A 17,589-nucleotide genomic window follows, 5' to 3' on the forward strand; every position below is an offset into this window, starting at 1 on the left:
AACGCTCACCACTGTAAATTAGAAGACCGCAACGCTCACCGCTGCTGGCTGGCGTGGGCTGGGAGGCAAAGCTTTGTTCTAGGGAGGCTCGCGAGGCACTGGCTGGCGTGGGCTGGGAGGCGAAGGTTTGTTCGAGGGAGGCTTGTGAGGCAGTAGATCGAGGCAGGGAGTGGCACTGCAGTGATTATTCATCTTCGACGCCCTTCGGAGACTTCTACAGCGAGGCAACGAACACATGCGTGAGGCAAACACGACCGAGGCAACTCAACAACTTCCGCCACTACGCGAAAATCGAAAGGGAAAGGCGGCCAAATTGGACAGCCGTAACGCGAAACTCACTCACCGCTCGCTGCCGAAGGAGAGACTCCTCCCGGTCTCGTCGGCAGCTTTTATGCGGTGCAGAGGGCTCCTCCCTCCTCCGGCCTCCCCACCAATGACGGGCTGGTCCCCGTGACGTCACCCAGGTAGTGGGGAAGCCAGAAGAGAAGGGGAGCTCGGCCAGGGTGCTGCCGTGTGGCAGCCGCCATGTTACGTGCGGCTGCTCGGCAGTTACCTCGCCGGTCTTCTCTATGTATTGCCGTACTGGGACAGACCGAAGGTCCATCAAGCCCAGCATCCTGTTTCCAACAGTGGCCAATTCAGGTCACAAATACCTGGCAAGATCCCGAAAAAGTACAATACATTTTATGCTGCTTCTCCTAGAAATAAGCAGTGGATTTTCCACAAGTCCATTTGAATATTGGTCTCTAGACCTTTCCTTTAGGAAGCCATCCAAACCTTTTTAAAACCCCGCTAAGCTAACTGCTTTTACCACGTAATTATTGCCACACTGGGACAGACCGAAGGTCCATCAAGCCCAGCATCCTGTTTCCAACAGTGGCCAGTCCAGGCCACAAGTACCTGGCAAGATTCAAAACAGCTGTCAGGGTTTACACCAGCGATTACCAAACTGTGTGCCGTGGAACCCTGGTGTGCTGCAGCGAACTCTCAGGGGTGCCACGGTGCATCGCTCCCTACTTTCTCCTCCTGCAGGTCCGGCATCTGCCGCTTCCTGCTTCTTCCACTGCCGCTGCTACAGTGCTTGCATCTTACATTTCCGTGATTCACACAGGCTCTGCGGGGACTTCCCTCTGCCGCATCCAGCCCTTGCAACAGGAAGTTGCATCAAAGAGGGCCAGAAGCAGCAGACTAGGAAGGCCCCAGAGTGCCTGTGTGGCCCGAAAATGTAGGGAAAAGAGAAGGAAGTGGCAGCGATCCTGGACCTGCAGGAAGGAAGGTAGCGAACGATGCTGGATTTAGGGAAGGCAGAGATGTGCTGATGTGAGAGGAGGGGGCTGAGAACATGGTTACACACATAGACTGAAACTAACTTCAGAGCAGGTGTCATAGGAGCCAACTTTTCAAAATTATTGGGAGTGCTAAGCCCAGTGGAAATAACCCTTCCTTGGACACATACAAGGAATTTTGTCAATTTTGTCAGCTCCTATGGCAGGTGTAAACATGTTTGTCTGCATCTGCACATTACAAGAGATAACTTAATAAGTCAGTCCTCACTATAGACGCTATTGTATAAACAGTGACTTCTGTGCTGTCCAGCAGAGAATCAAATACCCGATAGATATGGATCACAAAACACTTTTTCCACACCTGCTTTCTATCTTCTGTGAATCAAATACACAATTGTTTTTTGGTATAATTATCTACTCCAGCAAGAATTGCAGTCAAATTAATATTTGTCTCTCTGTTCATGAAGGCATAGCTTCTGCAAGGATTTTTTTTAAAAAATAAATACCTATATTTAATATTAAATGCACAGATCAGAAGCAGATATCCCTTGAGGCTGGACCTTTGAGCAATAGGGCTATAATGTTTTTATGGAAACCAGATAGTTGTAGGTGATCTATATATATTTAAAATAAATAAGAACATAAATAACCACCACCTGATGTCTCTGCAGAGTTTGGATCTTAGCTAGAAATAGAGTTCGCCTCGGTGTCTGCGTTACACTTTTTCACTGTCTCCCCTCACACTGCTTTGTGGGTATTTCAAAATGTGGAGCCATCAAGATCCGTAGAGCAGCCCCCATCGAGTCCAGAACCTAACCAAAGGGCAGGAATTACCCGAAGAAATGCTGTTTCGCCTCTCGAAAGATGAACATTCACCCGCTTCTAATGTTAACAGTGCTTTATGATGTGCTGTGGAAGACTTTGGAGCAACAATGTAAGCCAGAAATCAGCTGGCAGCTTGTGCCAGGATATTACAAGGACGGGGACATCATGACTGGGGTAATTGTAACTGTGGAACAATTTGATGTAGCTGAACATATGTCCTTCACAGTACCCTTCAACCGTGGAAACATCCAGTAAGTACCATCAGCTTTTTAGCTGTCATCCAAGATCTTAACTGTGCCTGTTAGAGGCGTCTTTACATGCAGGAGTCTTCCCTTCGATTTTACATATCCCTACTGGTATCCTTTGGTCTTCCTTCTATAATTTAAGGCTTTTCTTAAAAACACATTATTTCATTGTAGCTTATTTTTTACCATCTTAAGGGGCTCTTTTACTAAGCCACGTAAGCGTCTACGCGGAACCAACATATGCCAAAATGGAGTTACCGTCCAGCTACCGCATGGCTCTTATGGTAATTTCATTTTTGGTGTGCGTCCGAAAACTAGTTTTTATTTTCAGAGGCGCGCAGGTCATTACCGCCCAGTTACTGCGTAAGACTTTACCACTAGGTCAATGGCTGGCAGTAAGGTCTCAGACCCAAAATGGACGCGCGACAAATTTCATTTTGCCACACATCCATTTTTGGCAAAAATGTTAAAAAGGCATTTTTTTTTTTACAGGTGCGCTGAAAAATGATTCTGCGCGCACCCCAAAACACGCGTCTACACTACCGCAGGCCATTTTTCAGCACACCTTTTTAAAAGGACCCCTAAGTTCTCTTGTTTAACATCTTTGGGATTTACCTGTTATACGGCATCACTTCCTCTCCCTTGACTCTATTTGTTCCCTCCCCTCCTTCTGGATCTTGGTATGATTGTTAACTTGATTCCCCAAATTCTTCCCTTGCCTTTTTATTAATAATTTTAGAGTAATGTAACCTTTGTCTCCCTTCTGTTTATTTTTATCTTTTTCTCATCTATTCCTTTTAATATAATTTTTTTTCTCCCTCTGGCACTAATTTAATACCAAATGCTGCACATTTAAAATTACTTCACATACTGGACTACTTTCTCAGTAAGGGTGTATTTGAATCGTCCACAAAGTGCCTGAAAGAAAAACGCATGTCCTACTTTTACATACACACAAGTTAAAAAAAAAGGTTTCACTGCTCACAGATGCAAAAATAGTCTGAAGCTGAGACGTGTGGGCATCTGTTTAATTCAAACTTGTAATTGGTAAAGGTTTCTTAAACCACGGAGTAAATACTTTTCTACTGGCCTGAAAAATAACTTTTAATATAATTTTTAATGTAAACCACTTAGATATATTATTTGCAGTATAGTAATTAAAGGTGAACTATGAACTGTGAACTATGATGTTAATGTTTACCAAAAGCCTTTTTTATCATAGGTTTGGAAAGAAAGGTTATAAAATATTATTTAAAAATTAAATACACAAATGAGTTGTTCCCAGATTTCTCATACAGGTGAAATCTTAGCAGCCTTGTAACATGATTGCATTAACTGGTATCTTTTTATGGTTTGTTTCCCTTTGCTGGCAAATCCGTATTTTCTGGAATAGAGAAGCATCGAAAATGTCAGATCATATACTAAGGGGTAAATCTTCGAAACGATTTAACTGTTGCTCGGTCAATTTAAGTACATAAATATTGCCATACTGGGAAAGACCAAAGGTCCATCAAAACCCGGAATCCTGTTTCAACAGTGGCCAATCCAGGTCACAAATACCTGGCAAGATCCCAGAAAAGTACAAAACATTTTATACTGCTTATCCCAGAAATAATTTTCCCCTAGTCCATTTAATAATGGTCTATTGATTTTTCCTTTAGGAAGCCGTCCAAACCTTTTTTTAACTCCGCTAAGCTAACCGCCTTTACCACATTCTCTGGCAACGAATTCCAGAGTTTAATCACAAGTTGCACTAGCTAGCTCTCTCACTGATAGTGTCAATACCCGGTTAACTCTATGTTTGATTTTCAAGGTCCTCAGACAAAATGGGCCAGAGTACTTAAAGAATAAGTTAACCCTTTACACACCTTTGAGACCTCTAAGGTCCTCTCAAGGATTATCGCTATCTGTACCTTTGTCAAAAGAAATGTGATACCCACAACACAGCCTTCTCAGGAGTAGCCCCCACGTTCTGGAATTTACTCCCAGAGGGGCTACGTGTTAACTCGAGACTACCTCTAGTTCAGAAAGCAGGTGAAAGTCTGGCTCTTCTCCCAAGCCTTTAATACATAGGGTGACTGACTAGACACTCATTCTATACCTGGAATAGCTTGCTACACACCCTGTAACTTAGATAAGTTCATTATCTCTTGCTTAACTATGCAATAAAGTTGCCTTCAGTTTAGCTATCCATCAAAATTATCCCAACTGACTCTGTACCATCATTTTGTTCCCATCATATATCTGCTCTTGGTCCCTCAGCTATATGGTAAGCCGTATTGTAGAAAATCTTTAGCATCATATCTATGTTAGTTGAATGTTCTAATGCTTATTAGGTGTATCATTAATATTATGCTAACATTGAGGGGCATAATCAAACGTTGCCGGCGATCTATTTTGGCGGCGGCGCAACAGGTGATCAGAACCGTATTATCGAAAAAGATGTCCGGCCATCTTTTTTTTCGATAATACGGTTTAGCCCGGCTAAATGCCAGAGTTCGCCGGATTTGAGATGGCTGGTTGTGTTTTTCAGCGATAATGGAAAGAAATGCCGGCGATCTCAAACCCGGCGAAATCCAAGGCATTTGGTCATGGGAGGAGCCAGCATTTGTAGTGCACTGGTCCCCTTGACATGCCAGGACACCAACCGGGCACCCTAGGGGGCACTTTTAAAACTTAAAAAAATATATAGAAATAGCTCCCAGGTGCATACCTCCCTTCCCTTGTGTGCTGAGCCCCCCAAATCCCCCCCAAAACCCACTGCCCACAACTGTACACCATTACCATAGCCCTTATGGGTGAAGGGGGGCACCTAAATGTGAGTAGAGTGGGTTTTGGGGGGGTTTGGAGGGCTCTACATTAACCACTGATGAACGACGCTTTTTTTTCCATTATCCGCGAAAGCCAGCCATCTGGTAGCCACGCCCTTGCCCGCCCATATCCGCCCATGTACCGCCTTCACTACGCCGCCGACATGCCCCCTTGAACTTTCGCCGGTGCCGCGACGGGAAAGCGGCGATGGTGTCAAAAAAAGCAGCTTTCGATTATACTGATTTCGCCACTTTTGCGAGATCGCCAGCCATCTCCCGATTTATGTCGGAAGATGGCCGGCAATCACTTTCGAAAATAAGCATGATTGTATTATAATTCTGGTATTTGCTGTTAAATGTGTATATTTTTTATACTGTTTCACGTAGTTCAATTATTAGGTTTCAATTTACTGTTTTCAAGTTTACCTCATTTATTGTATTTAGGTTTATTGTTGGTTATTTTACTATTGTTACGCTGTTAACAAAATTGTAACATTTATGTTAAACTGTACCTGCTGTACACCACATAGGGGGAATCTCTTCATAAATTGAACATGAATCTCTTCATTTTCAATTGTGAAGCGTTGCGTACGACTGGTAGCGCTGTAGAAATGATTTGTAGTAGTAGTAGTAGTAGTAGTAGTAGTAGTAACGGTGGTTAAGAAATCCCAATAAAGAAATAAATAAACTTCCAGGAGTCACAAAGTACCTAGATATTCAATTCCAGTACTCAGAAAAAGTCCAGGACTCAATGTTTGGGTCCAAATCAGATCGTGACAGTCAATGTTTATAAAACGGCTGACCTCCACTAGTTTCATGGCTCCATTTTTCATAGTTTTGTGTATATATAGTTTCAATAATAATGTCTCACACATCACATTAATATCGTAGGTTTATTCACATTCACTTTTTTTGCGTGTTTATTTTTATTTATAGATTTGATCGCAACCATATTTCTTCATTAGTCAACACACTTTTTTCTAGCTTGGTATGTCTAGCTTGTTCGTTTTTCCTTAATTAGCTTCATTCACCGTTAAACTGAAGTACATCCATTAGATAGTTCTTGGTCTACTTAGCAGCTTAACAGCAGGAATGCATTTTGCTCGTTTATATTACATTCAATTACATCACTTTTTATTTTAAATATATATTTTTCTTTTCAAATTTAAGTAGAATCTTGTCCATAGATTCTAATAAACAAATCTTAGCTTATCAATTCATCACTTAATAATTAGATATCTCCGACATTCTACTCTATTCAATATCATTCACTCATCATGTTCATTAGCATTCATCGAATGGTGGTCAAAATTACCTCTTAGTTCCAAATAATGACAGCGTTGATTTTAATTTCAAATCATGGTTACTTTATCCGTCAACTTTTGCCTATTAAATATATAATCGGTACTGTTTATGTAACGCAGTTTTTTATTTGCTAATCATACAAGCCGAGTGCTGTAGCATATTCCATTCTTTCACAAACATTGCACAATTAGGTAAGTTTAGCGCTATCTCATTTCCGTTCTTAATTAGCTGTCATTATTTGAAAATCAGACGTTAGCTTTTTCCCTCCATTTTTTTGAAAAACGTCATTTCCCTTATTTCATCTATTTAAGAGGCACTGTCACTACCGCCATTTTTCATAGCATTTTATAATTGCAAACGTCTCTTTGGAGAGGAGGTAAGCACTAAGAATTAGAATATTTTTCGCGTTCCATAGTATTTAACTATCACACACACAATCTATTGATTTTGTTCATAGATCCCCGATAGTTTGACACAGACATTGCCTTTGGAGATTTAGGGTTCAAATGGGTGAAGATATACAAATTAATATAGCGGCACTCATTTAGTAGAGGTTTTGAAAAATCTTCACCGAGAATAGATATCGTTTCAACAGATATCTTAGTGCCCATCACATCTGTAATTGTCATTATGTTTATTTCGTCCATTTTACAAAATCATGCCATTTCATTATCTGATAAGCACACATAAAAAACTTTTTTAGACTGATCTCACCACAAGCTTTTGCTTAATGTTCACGCACTTCACCCCATTTATTTTTCTGGTTATTATTTTTTCCATCTCCCTCTTTCCTCTCTTTTGCAGTATAACAAGCCTGTTCCAATTTTTTGAAGAGAGGAGGTAAGCCTGCTTTGTTTCTCCACATTTGATTCATCACATCACGAACATACCTTCACATAGAGTCTTCATTCTTTAAAAAGTTTTTTACACACATACACTTTATTATATTCAGTTTTGAGTATAGAGTTAGCATTATTTTTTGTAATTATTTAACTTCCTTCATTTAGCGCCTAGTTTGATATTTGCGTTATCATATATGCACCATCCTTCAGGTATATTATATCACAATAAATACCTTTTTTCACTGTTCTATCCAGCATCATTCCATATGATTGATTTCACATACAAATCTTGTTTTTCTGCATCTCATTAATCGTTTTTGTATTTCATGTTTATTTCCATCATTACATAGACCCAAGAGAGTTCTGTTTCACCATTTTCCTTGGAGTACACTTTTCACGTCACACTCTCTGAGGTATTTTATAATTTATTTATTTCATTCTTAACTACAAAATGAGTCATGTACTATTTTCCATCGTGTATGGCTAACTCACCATATTTATGTGCTAATCAGTAGTAATTTAAGTTTTTAGCGATAAATATATAAGATTTTGTTCAGGGTTATTGATTATTTAAGACTAATATATGTTTATTACAAATGCACGAATATTCTTATATTCATTTAGTTTAGATTTCTTAATTACCTACATATTTTTAAATTACATATATATCACACATTTTTTAATTTTCTTTCATTTTTCGTTTTAATTTGTACATAGACACAATGTTCATTTTTAATACAGATTTATGTATCATCCATTACATAATCCATGCGTTCCAATAATTTATATTTGGCAAAACATTTTTTTATATATTTCTCACATATGTTTTACTTTTAAAACTCAAAGTCATGTTTTTAGATCTAGTTGTTGACAATTTTATGCTTATTTACGATGCATATTAAGCTATTGACTGTCACCTGTCATTTTATTTATCACATTATGTCCATGATATATTTGTAACAAATTGCTTTATTTGTTCTATTGTTTTACTTAGGTTTTAAAGACCCCTGAGGCAGGCCTTTGGGCCGAAACATGGCCGTGTCGGGTCACTTTTTATGTGAATTACGTCAATTTGTATGTGAATAAACACATTATTTGGTATCCTCATTCATTCTCCTCACTTTTTTGCTTCATATCTCACGGTTTCATGAGGGTTTTTACCTCCTTTTTGTTTTATCTCCACTGGCTGAATACATTTTTAAGTGTTGTGCTAATGTTTAGTTTCTGTTGAATTTAACCTATTCATATAAATATTTATATGAATTTGGAATACCTTTGTTTTTCTTCATAGTAACATGGAGGGGCATAATCGAACGTCGCCGGTGAAATAGGTTGCCAGTGATCTATTTTGGCGGCGACGTAAAGAGCTGGCCAGAACCGTATTATCAAAAAAGATGGCCAGCCATCTTTTCTTTCATTAATACGGTTTAGCCCGGCCAAATGCCAGAGTTCGCTGGGTTTGAGATGGCTGGTTTTGTTTTTCAGCGATAATGGAAACTAAAAGCGGCCATCTCATCTGCTCCAGCCTGTTCCAGCTTGTTCTAGTCCATCTGTCCCAGCTTGTTCCAGTCCTGCTGTTCCGCTCTCTTCTCCTCCAGCCTGTTCCAGTCAGTCTGTTCCAACTTGTTCCAGTCCGTCTGTCCCAGCTTGTTCCAGTCCTGCTGCTCCACTCTCTTCTGTTGCAGCTTGTTCCAGTCCTACTGTTCCGCTCTCTTCTGCTCCAGCTTGTTCCAGTCCGTCTGTTCCAGCTTATTCCAATCCGTCTGTTCTGTTCCAGCTTGCTCCAGTCCTGCTGCTCCGCTCTCACCTGTTCCAGCTTGTTCCAGCTTGTACCTCTGCATTGTTGACTGTAGCCATACTGTTCCAATTTGTTGAATATAACCATACTGCTAAAGTACCTCAGTCATTTATGGCCCCTATACACATTCTCTTCCTAGCCCTAGCCCTTCCTAATCTTTTCTCTCACCCCCTACCTCTCTCCACTACAGGAACTCACTGCCCATCCATCGACTTCATCACCTCACCTTCTCTCCTACCCTCTTCCTCCCTCTTAGCTTTTAATCTTCATCGCTTTCTTCCCTCCATTTTGCCTTCCCCATTCCACCTAAATACCTCTCGCCTTCGTGGCCACACCTCTCCTCCGCTCTCTTTTAATCCTTCTCTTACTCTAAGCCGGTGTCATCAATCCCAATCCTGGCCCTCCTCACCAACTATTATCCCAACACTACAGATCTCACCGCGACCTCTCTAACCTCATCCCTATTCCTCTACTCCCCTCCTCTTCTCTGCCCTTCTCTTGCGCCCTAAGGAATGCCCTCTCTATCTGCAACAAACTCCCCTATATCCATGACCTCTTTATCTCGCGTCACCTCCATCTGCTCGCCATAACAGAAACCTGGCTCTGCCCCAATGACTCTGCTTCAGTCGCAGCCCTCTGCCATGGCGGTTATCTTTTTTCACATACTCCTCGCCCTGCTGGTCGCGGGGGCAGTGTTGGATTACTTCTCTCTCCCTCCTCCAGATTTCAACCCCTTCTTCCACCTCAATCTCACTGTTTTTCCTCCTTTGAAGTCCACCCTATCCGCCTTTTCTCTCCTCTGCCTCTTCGAATAGCGATCATTTATCGTTCCCCTGATAAGTACCTTTCATCCTTTCTCAGTGACTTTGATGCTTGGCTTGCCTTCTTCCATGATCCTTCCTCCCCCTGTCTCATCCTTGGTGACTTTAATATTCCTGCTAATGATCCTTCTAACTCTTATATTTCCAAGTTACTCACTTTAACATCCTCCTTTAATCTCCAACTATGCTCCACCTCCCCCACTCATCAAAATGGTCACTGTCCTTCTCCTCCAACTGTTCACCCTCTAGTTTCCTTGCCTCTGATCTTCCCCTCTCTGATCACCATCTTATAACTTTCACACTTAAATCTCCTCCCTCCCAGTCCCGTCCTATCTTATCTAATTTATCTAGGAATCTTCATGATATTGACCCTTCATCTCTATCCTCCCATGTTTCAAACCTCCTCTCTACTGTGACACCATCCACATCTGTCAACAAGGCTATTTCTTCTTACAACAATATTCTATCCTCTGCCTTAGACACTCTTGCACCTTTGATGACCCGCCCTATAAGGCGTACAAAACCCCAACTTTGGCTGACTTCTAATATCCGCTACCTATGTTCCTGTACCCGCTCTGCCGAATGCCTCTGGCGGAAATCTTGGGCCTTTGCTGATTTCTTACACTTTAAGTTCATGCTGACCTCCTTCCAATCTGCTCTTTTACGCACCAAACAGGATTATTATATCCAACTGACTAACTCTCTTGGCTCTAACCCTCGACTTCTCTTCACCACATTGAACTTTCTCCTCAAGGTGCCCCCTCCCCCAACTCCCCCTTCATTATCTCCTCAGACCCTTGCTGAATTCTTTCATGACAAGGTTCAAAAGATAAACCTTGAATTTTCTACCTCGCCACCTCTCCCTCCACTAGTCCATTCCCCTCTCTCTCCTTCCCCTCATTCCTTTTCCTCCTTTCCTGAAGTTACTATTGAGGAAACTACATTTCTCCTTTCTTCCTCAAAATGCACCACCTGTTCCTCTGATCCCATTCCCGCCCACCTTCTTAATGCCATCTCTCCTGCTCTTATTCCTTTTATCTGTCACATTCTCAACCTCTCACTTTCCACTGCGACTGTCCCTACTGCCTTTAAACATGCTGTGGTCACACTTCTCCTTAAGAAGCCTTCACTCGACCCTACTTGTCCCTCTAATTACCGACCCATCTCCCTCCTCCCTTTTCTCTCCAAATTACTTGAACGTGCTGTTCACCACCGCTGCCTTGATTTTCTCTCCTCACATGCTATTCTTGACCCACTGCAATCTGGTTTTCGCCCTCTCCACTCAACCAAAACTACGCTTACTAAAGTCTCCAATGACCTATTACTGGCTAAATCCAGAGGTCTCTATTCCATCCTCATTCTTCTTGATCTTTCCGCCGCTTTTGACACTGTCGATCACAGCATACTCCTCGATACCCCGTCCTCACTTGGATTCCAGGGCTCTGTCCTTTCCTGGTTCTCTTCCTACCTCTCCCTCCGCACCATCAGTGTTCACTCTAGTGGATCCTCTTCTACTTCTATCCCTCTGCCTGTCGGCGTACCGCAGGGTTTTATTTATTTATTTATTTATTGCATTTGTACCTCACATTATCCCACCTTTTTGCAGGCTCAATGTGGCTTACAGAGTTAGGTTATGATAGAGTCAGTACATGATTTAAATACAGTTGATCATAAGCTGAGGTAACAGAGGATATAGATGGGCGGATGTTGGATAGGTTGTGTGAGAAGTGTTTTAGGTTTGCTTGGGTGGTTTGGGGGATGATTTGTATCATTGAGGGTGACTTTTGTAAGCTTTGTTAAAGAGGTGCGTTTTCAGAGCTTTGCGGAAGCTTGTTAGATTGTTCATGGTTTTCAGGGCCTTGGGTAACGTATTCCAAAACTGTGTGCTTTTGTATGCAAAGGTCGTAGCGTAAGACTGTTTGTACTTCACTCCTTTGGGTTCTGTTCTTAGTCTTCTACTCTTGTCTATCTACACTTCTTCCCTTGGTTCATTAATCTCATCTCATGGCATTCTCTACCATCTCTATGCTGATGACTCCCAAATCTACCTTTCTACCCCTGATATCTCACCTTGCATCCAAACCAAAGTTTCAGCGTGCTTGTCTGACATTGCTGTCTGGATGTCTCAACGCCACCTGAAATTAAACATGACCAAAACCGAGCTTCTCATTTTTCCCCCCAAACCCACCTCCCTGCTCCCCCCGTTTTCTATTTCTGTTGATGGCTCTTTCATTCTCCCTGTCTCTTCAGCTCGTAACCTTGGGGTCATCTTTGACTCCTCTCTCTCCTTCTCTACTCATATCTAGCAGATTGCCAAGACCTGTCGTTTCTTTCTTTACAACATCCGTAAAATCCACCCCTTTCTTTCCGAGCACTCTACCAGAACCCTCATCCACACCCTTGTCACCTCTCGTTTAGACTACTGCAATCTGCTTCTTGCTGGCCTCCCACCTAGTCACCTCTCCCCTCTCCAGTTGGTTCAAAACTCTGCTGCCCGTCTTGTCTTCCGCCAGGGTCGCTTTACTCATACTACCCCTCTCCTCAGGTCGCTTTACTGACTCCCTATCCGTTTTCGCATCCTATTCAAACTTCTTCTACTAACCTATAAATGTACTCACTCTGCTGCTTCCCAGTATCTCTCCACACTCGTCCTTCCCTACACCCCTTCCCGTGCACTCTGTTCCATGGATAAATCCTTCTTATCTGTTCCCTTCTCCACTACTGCCAACTCCAGACTTCGCTCCTTCTGTCTCGCTGCACCCTACACCTGGAATAGAGTTCCTGAGCCCCTATGTCTTGCCCCATCCTTGACCATCTTTAAATCTAGATTGAAAGCCCACCTCTTTAACATTGCTTTTGACTTGTAGCCACTTGTAACCACTCGCCTCCACCTACCCTCCTCTCCTCTTTCCTCTACATATTAATTGATTTGCTTGCTTTATTTTTTGTCTATTAGATTGTAAGCTCTTTGAGCAGGGACTGTCTTTCTTCTATGTTAGTGCAGCGCTGCGTACGCTTTGTAGCGCTATAAAAATGCTACATAGTAGTAGTAGTAGTAATCTCAACCCCGGCTAAATCCAAGGCATTTGCTCGTGGGAGGAGCCAGCATTTGTAGTGCACTGGTCCCCCTGACATGCCAGGACACCAACCGGACACCCTAGGGGACACATAAACATTTAAAAAATATATAGAAATAGCTCCCAGGTGCATACCTCCCTTACCTTGGGTGCTGAGCCCCCCAAATCCACCCCCAAAACCCACTCCCCACAACTCTACACCATTACCATAGCCCTTATGGGTGAAGGGGGCACCTACATGTTGGTACAGTGGGGGGGTTTGGAGGGCTCTACATTAACCACCACAAGTGGAACAGGTGGGGGGGGGATGGGCCTGGGTCCGCATGCCTGAAGTCCACTGCTACCAACAAAAACTGTTCCAAGGACCTGCATACTGCTGTCAGGGAGCTGGGTATGACATTTGAGGCTGGCATACAGGCTGGCAAAAAAGGTTTTTATTTTTATTTTTTTAGTGTGGGAGAGGGTTGGTGACCACTGGGGGAGTACGGGGAGGTCATCCCCCATTCCCTCTAGTGGTCATCTGGTCAATTGGGGCACCTTTTTGAGGCTTGATCGTGAAAATAAAAGGACCAAGTAAACCCGGCGAAATACTGATGAACGCCGCTTTATTTTTTCCCATTATCCGCGAAAGCTGGCCATCTGGTAGCCACACCCATGCCCACCCATGTCCCGCCTTCACTACGCCACTGACACGTCCCCTTGAACATTCGTCGGCCCGGCGACGGGAAAGCGGTGATGGTGTCAAAAAAGCAGCTTTCGATTATACCGATTTTGCCGCTTTTGCGAGATCGCCGGCCATCTCCCGATTTATGCCAGTGATCACTTTCGAAAATAAGCCTGATAGTAACATAGTAGGTGACGGCAGAAAAAGACCTGCACGGTCCATCTAGTCTGCCCAACAATTTAAACTCATATGTGTTACTTTATGTGTATACCTGACCTTGATTTGCTTCTGCCATTTTCAGGGCACAGACCGTAGAAGTCTGCCCAGAACAAGCCCACCTCCCAACCACCAGCCCCGCCTCCCCCCACCTGCTCTGCCACCCAATCTTGGCTAAGCTTCTGAGGATCCATTCCTTCTGAACAGGATTCCTTTATGTTTATCCCACGCATTTTTGAATTCTGTTACCGTTTTCATCTCCACCACCTCCCGCGGGAGAGCATTCCAAGCATCCACCACCCTCTCCATGAAAAAATACTTCCTGACATTTTTCTTGAGTCTGCCCCCCTTCAATCTCATTTCATGTCCTCTCGTTTTACCACCTTCCCATCTCCGGAAAAGGTTCGTTTGCGGATTTATACCTTTCAAATATTTGAACGTCTGTATCATATCACCCCTGTTTCTCCTCTGCTCCAGGGTAGACATGTTCAGGTGCGCAAGCCTCTCCTCATACGTCTTGTAACACAAATCCCATACCATTTCCATAGCTTTTCTTTGCACTGCTTCAATTCTTTTTACATCCTTATCAAGATACGGCCTCCAAAACTGAACACAATACTCCAGGTGTGGCCTCACCAACAACTTGTACAGGGGCATCAACACCTTTTTTCTTCTGCTGGTCACACCTCTCTCTATACATCCTAGCAACCTTCTAGCTACGGCCACCGCCTTGTCACACTGTTTCATCGCCTTCAAATCCTCAGATACTATCACCCCAAGATCCCTCTCCCCGTCCGTACATAGACTCTCCCCGCTTAACACATACGTCTCCCGTGGATTTCTACACCCTAAGTGCATCACTTTGCATTTCTTCTTTGCCAAACCTTAGACCATTCTTCTAGCTTCCGTAGGTCCTTTTTCATGTTTTCTACTCCCTCCTGGGTGTCCACTCTGTTACAAATTTTAGAATCATCCGCAAAAAGGCAAACTTTACCTTCTAACCCTTCGGCAATGTCACTCACAAATATATTGAACAGAATCGGCCCCAAGTTAGATTCATATATTAATGAGGAGATTTTAAAAAGTACCATTAAAGAAACTAAATAAATCCTGATTCAGTCAGTAGCAGTCAATATTTTATTTATTTATTGCAGTTGTATTCCACATTTTTCCACCTTATGGTATGTTCAATGTGGCTTACATGGAAGAAAGTGGACGGTTACAAGATATTAAACAGGTTAACAATTCGGATAAAACAATGCGAGCCTAAGGGGTTGTTTCTCGGGGAGACAGGGGTTGGGTTACTTCCTAAGAGATTCAGAGGGATTGTAGGACTATTGTTGAAACATTACAGACATGAGATGAGTGGGAACAACACATGAGTATGGCAGAATCATTACTCAGTCAGGATACAGATCTGGTGAATAGGGTGCATGGTGCATAAGGTATTGGGGTATGAGTCTTTGGGGGGGGGGGTGTATTTTGAGTTCAGTATGGGTTGGTCGTAAAGCTTGATCCTTGTTTGTTCAAATTGTCGACTATGTGGGTAGTGTAGGATTGGTCCGTTGGATGGTTAGGTTGGCTCTTTAAACACTGACTATTGTCAGCTAAATTAGCCTGAATACTCAGGTCTCATACTCGCAGTGTTAGGCTTGTCTTTTGGGCAGTCGGTCATACATGCCTGCTTAGCTATACAGGCCAGCAAGTAATATCACCGAGCCTGCATAACTATAAGCTCCTCCTATATGGCTCTATGTAATGTATAATTGTCTTTTTTTATATTGTCTGACAATGTCACATCAGTTTTCTTCCAGAGAACTATTTCAACTTCCTGGCCTTCATTTACGCCATTGAGGAAATTAACCATAGCTCTAAGCTCTTACCCAACCTCACTCTGGGGTTCATTGTACATGAGTCTTACACCAATCCCAAAATAACACTTCAGGCTGCCATGAAAATATTTTCAGGAATGGATACCTGGATCCCTAATTACAGCTGTGAAACATCTGGTGCATTGGCTGCAATCATTGAAGGTCTTCCAGCGGAGGAATCAATTCAGATGTCCAATATATTCAGTATATACCACTACCCGCAGGTGAGGGGGGTTGTTGATATTATTTTATACCCTACTGCATAACCCAACCCTACGGAACTTGATCCTTTGTCAAAATGAAGTCAAATTATTATGTGTGGACCGACTTCATTGTTTAGGGATCTGCCTTAGCTATCAGTCTGAGTGCAAGGTGGCTGATATAACTAATGGATGGTGTCTCCATGCTCATGTTCAGATATAGACTATTCTAACTGCTCAGCTTTCTTCACGTTTTGGATCTGTATTGCAACTGAGCTTTCCTACTTTTAGACATGTGTTGCGAGCCCCTATGCTACCGCCTATACTACTACTACTACTTAACATTTCTAAAGTGCTACTAGGGTTACGCAGTACTGTACAATTTAACATAGAGGGACAGTCCCTGCTCAAGGAGTTTACAATCTAAAAGACAAGTGAACAGTCAGTCCGATAGGGGCAGTCAAATTGGGGCAGTCTGGATTTACTGAACGGTAAGAGTTAGGTGCCGAATGCAGCATTGAAGAGGTGGGCTTTAAGCAAAGACTTGAAGATGGGCAGGGAGGGGGCTTGGCGTAAGGGCTCAGGAAGGTTGTTCCAAGCATAGGGTGAGGCGAGGCAGAATGAGTGGAGCCTGAAGTTGGCGGTGGTGGAGAAGGGTACTGAGAGGAGGGATTTGTCCAGTGAACGGAGGTTTCGAGTGGGAACGTAAGGGAAGATGAGGGTAGAAAGGTAGTGAGGGGCGGCAGACTGAGTGCATTTGTAGATAAGAAGGAGAAGCTTGAATTGAATGCGGTATCTGATAGGAAGCCAGTGAAGTGACCTGAGGAGAGGGGTGATATGAGTATATCGGTTCTGGCGGAATATAAGACGTGCAGCAGAGTTCTGAACAGATTGAAGGGGGGATAGATGGCTAAGTGGGAGGCCGGTGAGGAGTAAGTTGCAGTAGTCAAGGCGAGAGGTAATGAGAGCGTGGACGAGAGTTCGGGTGGTGTGTTCAGAGAGGAAAGGGCGAATTTTGCTGATGTTAAAGAGGAAGAAGCAACAGGTCTTGGCTATCTGCTGGATATGCGCAGAGAAGGAGAGGGAGGAGTCAAAGATGACTCCGAGGTTGCGGGCAGATGAGACGGGGAGGATGAGGGTGTTATCAACTGAGATAGAAAGTGGAGGAAGAAGAGAAGTGGGTTTTGGTGGAAAGACAATGAGCTCGGTCTTGGACATGTTCAGTTTCAGGTGGCGGTTGGACATCCAGGCAGCAATGTCGGATAAGCAGGCTGATACCTTTGCCTGAGTCTCCACAGTGATGTCTGGTGTGGAGAGATACAGCTGGGTGTCATCAGCATAAAGATGATACTGGAACCCATGAGATGAGATCAGGGAGCCCAGGGAAGAGGTGTAGATTGAGAAGAGAAGAGGTCCAAGGACAGATCCCTGGGAACACCAACAGATAGTGGGATGGGGGTGGAGGAAGATCCATGAGAGTGAACCCTGAAGGTGCGGTGGGAGAGATAGGAGGAGAACCAGGAGAGGACAGAGCCCTGGAACCCAAATGAGGACAGTGTGGCAAGGAGTAAGTCATGATTGACCGTGTCAAAAGTGGCGGATAGATCGAGGAGGATGAGGATGGAGTAG

At 43.2% G+C, this 17,589-nt stretch overlaps 1 protein-coding gene across 1 annotated transcript in view; it reads left to right on the forward strand.

Moving 5' to 3' along the window:
• The first annotated feature begins 2,150 nt into the window (after positions 1–2,150).
• The window catches only part of LOC115464578 (vomeronasal type-2 receptor 26-like), a 101,652-nt gene continuing 86,213 nt past the window's right edge, over positions 2,151–17,589 (forward strand). The window contains exons 1-2 of the mRNA XM_030194942.1: positions 2,151–2,362; positions 15,693–15,984. Of these exons, the coding sequence (XP_030050802.1) occupies positions 2,151–2,362; positions 15,693–15,984 (504 nt within the window). The remainder of the gene's footprint in view (positions 2,363–15,692; positions 15,985–17,589) is intronic.

This window comes from Microcaecilia unicolor, chromosome 3 (assembly GCF_901765095.1).
Source record: "Microcaecilia unicolor chromosome 3, aMicUni1.1, whole genome shotgun sequence".
Lineage (NCBI taxonomy): Eukaryota > Metazoa > Chordata > Amphibia > Gymnophiona > Siphonopidae > Microcaecilia > Microcaecilia unicolor.